A 6938-nucleotide genomic window follows, 5' to 3' on the forward strand; every position below is an offset into this window, starting at 1 on the left:
GGTTGCTGCACTGCTGCCAATATTATGTTGTGCTCAAGACAGACTACAGGACTCACTATCACGGTATTGCGGCAAGATGTATCGATGCATTCCCTCAACTCCCCCAAATTCACATGATGTATTCATAGGACTACACACCTTTTAATTTGTAAGTTGCATCCATTCCCTCATGTCCACATACCTTAACCCATTATAAAAATGTATTCAGGTGTGTCAATCTGCCACAGACATGGCACCTGAGATAAAACTGGAAACCACAATTTCTTGCTTAGAAGAGATGTCCAGGGTTGAACTATCTGTTATGATAGCATTGGTATTGTTGATATTCTGGGTGCCAGTGCTTTACAACCTAATTGTAATTTAGCTTCAACCCAAAAGTTAACCAAATGTTGACAGTGATGGATTATCTCTCTGCAGTGAGTTTCAGGTCTTTTTAAGTTGATTTTCATAGGCATAAACTGAAACAAATGGCTGCCTGGAGGGAATGTGATCAATCAAAAATTGATGGATGATTTGGAAAATGATCAGCAGGAATGGAAAGTATGTGTGATTTGTAGTTGATGGGATAAAACTTTCAGAACCAGCGGCTGGTCCTTTAAATCCTCTATAATCGATCGGTGTACGTGTCTGAGAATATAATGTTGAACTCGTTCTCATAGAAACTAACTCAGCACTGGTTGTTTTAACATTAATAAGTCTTAAAAATATACAGTATATAGCCTATATTTTGATAACTTCACTAAGTGTACTTTTTGTTCTCTGGTTTTGTAGTGCGTGTGTGTTACTTTGTGCTCGGTTACAGTCCATGTGTGTGAGTCACTCCTGTTTTAAAAGTGCGTGAATTTGATGGACGTTAAAGGGGAAACGGGGAGAACGAGCATCGGACATCCTCATCCTAACAGATACTCACTGCATGCTCTCTCTCTCTCTCAGTAACTTTCTCTCTCAGTATTTTCTGATTTTGGTTTTTCAATATGTGTATCTTCTTCTCATCAGCATGGAAATGCTTCTAATAATAACAGTGACAACTCTATGAATATAATAAAGAATTTGATGTTGTTTTTCTACCTCTCCTGTCCATTGCTTTTACTAGAGTAAAACTGAAATTGAATGAAACTTGATTTAATGCACTGTCTATAACTTTATACACTGCTGTGATTGACTTAAGTTGTGGACTCCAGCATAATTTAAGCCTTACAAATATCTTTCGTATTCAAAATAAACAACAGTGGGCCCAATACTGAACCTTGAGGACCTCCTCAAATAACTCCCTATTCGTTTTGAATAAGTAATTCTTATCTGAACATATTGACGTCTGTTTTCTGAGTGATTTCTTAAGTCTTTTCCTCCACGACTTTCATTGGTGTGAAGTTGAGAAATCATCTAATCTAGAAAATACCTTTATGCTTCTGTCCTGGCGTCACCCACGTCTGGAGACATTATGTTTTCGGGTTGTCCGTCCCATTTTTGTGACCATGATATCTCAGTAATGCCTTGAGGGAATTCCTTGAAATGTGGTACATATGTTCACTTGGACTCCGAGGATCAATTGATTAGATTTTTGTGGCCAAAGGTTAAAGGTTAATGTCACTGTGACCTCACAAAATGCGTTTGTGGCCTCACAAATTTTGCACAAATGTTCGCTTGGACTCAAGTTTGAACTGTTTGGTGATAAAAGGCCAAAGGCCACTGTGACTGTACAAAAAATGTTTTGGACCATAACTTAAGAATTCACATGCTAATTAATTCCAAATGTTTAAACTATTAGAAAACTGCAGGAGCAGAATGAAGACTGTAAGGCAGAGGTGATGTGAAGATCCAGTTTACTCCTATTTCTCCTCATCTTAAAACCAAAGTGCCTGATTTCTGACAGGAAAGTTTCAGACTTTAGAGTCAAAAATATAGTGAAGCTCTGACCGACTCAATACCTAATCATAAGAAAATTCACTTGCAGGTCTTTTACTACACTAGAGAATATGAGATTTTATCTCTTGACACTGTAACTGCCAGATAAAGTGGAGTAAAGAATATTTTAAGTACAAGTACCTCACAATTATTTTCTTATTATATTCAGTACTGTAAATGTACTTCTTAACATTTCACTGCTGTTTTCAAGTCTTGAGAAAACCCAAAACATGTTAAATACTGACGCCTAGTGGACAAATAGATCACACTGTGCGTCCATACAAGGTACATTATAAAATCATAAGACACAGCTGAAAATAAAAACCAACACTGGACAGAATTCATATCACGATAACTACATTTATTTTTGAATGAAACCACTCGAGGTTACAGGTGGTGCTCGTGTTTCAAACCTACATGTAACAACTTTAAAACCGATTTCAATAAATTACATAGGAATACCAAATAATTTAAAACTAGAAAACTAGAGGTCACTCTGAAAAGCTTCGGTTGAACAACTATTTTCTTAAACGTTTCAGTCAGCTGCCCTCAGCATTTTAAGTCTGCGATGTCGGACTTTCCCAACAAGCATTTGAATGCATCATCACAATAAAACATGTCAGTCTCATCGGAGCAGATTTGTCCAGCAGGTGTTGTTTTAACGGGATAATCCAACAAGTGGCCGCCCTGCTGAACCTCCCCTCAGGAGGATGCAGTCCTCTGACCTTTGACCTCCGGGGAGGTGAAGACAGCGTCTTTGACCTCTGAGCAGCAGGTGGACAGTCTGTCATGTTCAGAGGAAGGAGGAGAAGAGCTTCTTCTCTGCTCCAGTGCAGGGAGGAGGAGAGGGGGATTTGACCTTTGACCCGCTGTGCTGCCGCTTCCGCCTGGCTCTGCGGTTCTTGAACCACACCTGGAAACGAGAGAAGGAGGAGAGTGTTAGTTTCAGAGTCAGGAAACAGGACATTTAGAGGGTAAACCAAATTAATATTCATGTGCAGCGAAGTGGAGCAAATAAATTCAGTTTTATGACATTCAAAGTTTTAACGATGCGTAAAATTCAGCCTCTATTTTTACTCCATCCTCAAACTGAAACATGGTGCCGGACTCACCCTGACCGTCTCCTCGCTCAGCCCGGTGCTCCTCGCCACCTTAGCGCGCGCCTCCACCGCCGGGTAATCGGTGAGCTCGAACAGCGCCTCGAGCTGCTTGGTCTGACTGTCGGTGAACACCGTCCTCATCCGGGCCTTCTGACGCGGCTGCGACTGGGCGGGATGGTACCCGTGGTAACCCGGCAACGGCGGAGCATCTGGTGGAAAAAAGAAAATGTAGAACTGAGTCAGATGATGAACAGAATAAATGCGAGGAAAGAAAGATTCTGGACGCTGTTACAGTCTCTGGATTTAAAGGACGCAGCGTCTGATTCATCCTAAACTGGAGCCTAAAAGTTTACACTGAGACTGAAAAGTCAAAGGTCCACATACCTGCAGAGTCCTGGCTGCTGAAGTGAACGTAGACTCCGGAGTTTGGATAGACGCTGCTGAAGTCTGTGCGGTGGAAACCGGCGGGGTACGGGTAAAACGCCTCTTCAAAGCTCATCCCTCGGTACTGCAGACAGCCTGACACCGGGACCGGGACCGGCGCAGGAGGCCCGAGGCTCCCAGAGTCCAGACTGAACCCGCCGGGGATCCCATGCAGGTATCCGTCTGGTGAAAACTCCATGACCGGCTGCTTGTGTCCGAGCTGCGGGGACAGGATGCGCTCGATGCTGAAGTCCGACACTCTGCTTCCGTCCATGATCAAAGTTTCCAGAGAGCTGCTGCTGTGGTCTCTGAACTCTGAGAGTCCTTCAGGGTCCAGTTTTATACAGAAACAGAAAGTGTGGCGCCGCCATCAAACACCTGACGGATCTTTAACATGTTAATGAGCTGATGATGGTTCGGTTTGATGCAGGAGGCTCAGTCAGAGATGAGAGGGAACCTGGACTTTGATTTGACCTCTGACCCTTTGACTCTTTGAACTGATGATGTGATGAGTTTTGTCCATTAAACCTGTGAACGGTTTTTATTACAGTTACACAAGCACCAGAGCCTGTATTCATACATCTGTTTTCTTGTCTTTCTTTCTCTTTTAGTTTGTTTTTTAAATGTATTTTAGTGTATTCACTTTGTACTGTTTTATATTGTATAGGATCCTTTAGTTATTTTTCTTTTCTTGTTTTTAAGACAGTGTAAATAGTTTGGAAAGTGGGCAGAATTAAATTTAAATTAAAACACTTTTAAGAAATGTAAACTTATTTTAAAATATTACATTTTGTTTTGGAAAAAAGTTACATTAAAATAAATGTGGTAATTGTGTGTGAGCAGAAAATAATTCATTTTCTTTTTAATGTTGAATTTCTCTGAAATTTATTTAGCATCTGAAAATAAAACCACAACAGTGGCAGACAGAGTGACACAACTTCTTGTTGCTGCTTTATTCACATACAAATTCTGTTTATACAGTTTTCTGTAAAGTGGTAAAACAGTGATTTGGAGCAGAAATATTCAAACTGCAGCACAGGTTTAATCCTGATGCTGCAGTAATAACTCGGTTTTACTCTCTCAGTGTGGCCGGTGTTGGTGTTGAGGGGAGTAATGTGCAGTGTGTGCTAGTGGCCTGCAGGTGTCGCCACACTCCAGGCTGTGTTCACTGTACAAACCGACAGATCATCTGTTGAGTTGCGGCTTCATTGTTGAAGGTGAAAACATTAAACCATAAAAAGGCCGAGGATTAAAGAAGAAGTTCCTTTAAACAGAGATGAACTAATGTACAAAGAGAAACATGTCTTATATGGTTGCAGTGAAACTGGTGTGTTTGATGTGCGGCAGAAGCTCTTTGTCACGTCACAGGATCAAAGCAACAAACGACATCAGTCAATGAGCTTTTCTCACTTTGTAAAAGCTGTAATGTTTTTTTATTCTGCACAGCTTCAGTCTGAAAACCTGCAGGGAATCAAAGTGTCTGAAAACTACATCAAAATACATCAAGTTTTACCTGCAGTACGTTCAGTACAGATACAGTGATGTGAAGAAACAAAAGAAAATATTTTACTGACTTTATTTTTTCCTAAAATGAATCATTTTCTTCTTTCAGAACTGAGGACAGAGGATCCTTTAAACAATATGAAAATATAATGTTGAGTCTGTGTGAGCTGATGTTAGCTCAGTCTGACTTCTGAGGGAAGATCAATAGGTGATCAATAGCAGATCAATCAGTGTCCTCCCTTTAAACTCTCTGTGATCTGATCGATCGTTAACACGACATGAAAAGAATCAAAAAGAAGCAACAGTGAATTATCAAACATCCTCAGACTGAAGATTAATGAGCATTTACACATTTCAACATCAAAACCAGCAAAACCAAACATTAAACAGAGACTGACACGTAAATAGCTGCGTTTTAATGTATCTGTCAGTTTTTATCTCTGCCTTAAAACTGATTTATGGATCTGTAACTTCTTAATTCCTGTGGGTGATTATTCATTTTTCATTTATTACTGTGGTCAAATGTCACTGTCTCTGTTTTCCCTATAATTTATGCCTAAATATACAGTTCTCTTGTAAGAATTAAACTGGCTTTTACCTGTTGATTTACCTGAGTTAAGTTTTGTACAGCAGGTGGGAGGTCAGAGGATGGTGACTGGGAAACAGGTGGAATAAACTGTTAACATGTCGTATTTACCTTTGAGTTAGTGTGAGGATTAAGCTTCAGTCAGATCAGACTTCACCTGGTGACATTTACTCAGGTGGCAGAGGGAAAAAGCAGGTGGGATAGGAGGTAATGTGAACATAAACTGCAGCAGTTACAAAACATAACACAGATTCCATGTAGAGATATAAGTAATATTACTAATAGTAATGATAGCTATAAATATACTAAGTTGATCAGTGTGCACAGTGACTTCAGCTCTGAGGCGTTCAAAGACTCAGTCTTGTGTTGTAGGTTTATGTATTCCTGCTCCAGCTGTGCAGTGTGTCAGGTGTGTTCCCTCAGATACTCGTAGTCTCTGGTTTTTGCCTCGTCTCTCTCAGCATGAATCAGCAAAACATCACGAAGGCCCAGACTGAGCCGGACTCCAGACATCCTCCCCCCCCCCCCCTCCCTCTCTCTGTCTGTCTGGCTGCTTCACTGTCCTGTCTGACTCGCCACTGTACTGTAGCTGATTAGTAAGCACGGCGGGAGTTCACTTGCAGGGCTGTCTGGGCGCGTCTCAATCCTCCGACTGTGTCTTTTTCATCCCTCCTTCCACATCCACTCGCTGTGTCGGCTGCGTTTCAATACTCCTGTCCTGTGCGTCTTTTGGCAGGGTTTCCACACTGTGTCTGCTCTGTGTGTAGCATTTTAATGTCAAGACATTTTACTGGCTCCTGGCTGGTGTGTCAATACTCAGTCCACTGGCCTTTGGGCTTGATCTCCACACTGTGTGAGTTTACTGGCTGCGACTCAGGCTATTAAGTGACTTTGTTGGCTGGTCTCAGTTTTATGTAGTGTATCTTTGGGCTGAGTTTCCACACTGTCTGCCTCATCAGTGCTGTTTTTTTTTTTTTTTGGTGTAGTTTTACATTTTCTTATTTGGCAGATGCTTTTATCCAAAGCGACGTACAAGTGAGGGACGAGAGTGCAGCTTAAAAACTAAAAAACTAAATCTGTTCAATCAGACAAAGAGCAGGAGATAAATGAAAGATGTTCACTGTAAGGTCAGGATGTTCAGGAAGAGAAGTCTTTAAGAGACTGTTTAAGATTAAGAGGGACTCTCCTGCTTTGATAGGATTTTGTAACTGGTTCTAAGTTTGCTTCGGGCGGCCATGTTTAACCATTTGAGGTCAGACGAGATGTACCCTGCACTCTGGACCATGTGTGAGGGATTCACTGTTTGTAAGAAAGACCACCAGAAGTCAAGTCTGGCCAAGGCAGTTTTTATTTCATTTTAAATGTAAGAACAGCTGTCGAGCAGGATCGTGTGGAGCAGAGGAGGCTTGACATCACAGATC

General features: G+C 41.3%; 1 protein-coding gene across 1 annotated transcript; it reads right to left on the bottom strand.

Annotated features, from left to right (window-relative positions):
- Positions 1-2258: 2258 nt before the first annotated feature.
- LOC108890351 (homeobox protein goosecoid-like) lies at positions 2259-4149 on the bottom strand. The gene is made up of 2 exons (XM_051067574.1): positions 3390-4149; positions 2259-3214 (listed from the first exon to the last, which is right to left on the bottom strand). Exons 1-2 carry the CDS (start codon positions 3700-3702, stop codon positions 2979-2981), a joined length of 549 nt encoding a protein of 182 aa, XP_050923531.1. The 5' UTR covers positions 3703-4149; the 3' UTR covers positions 2259-2978.
- Positions 4150-6938: the final 2789 nt, after the last annotated feature.

This window comes from Lates calcarifer, unplaced genomic scaffold (assembly GCF_001640805.2).
Source record: "Lates calcarifer isolate ASB-BC8 unplaced genomic scaffold, TLL_Latcal_v3 _unitig_1742_quiver_3352, whole genome shotgun sequence".
Taxonomy (NCBI): Eukaryota; Metazoa; Chordata; class Actinopteri; family Centropomidae; genus Lates; species Lates calcarifer.

Coding starts and splice junctions, on each gene's coding strand:
- LOC108890351 (XM_051067574.1), bottom strand. CDS start 3,702: ATGGACGGAAGCAGAGTGTCGGACTTCAGCATCGAGCGCATCCTGTCC. Junction 3,215..3,389: donor CAGCAGCCAGGACTCTGCAG/GTATGTGGACCT, acceptor TTTTTCCACCAG/ATGCTCCGCCGTTGCCGGGT.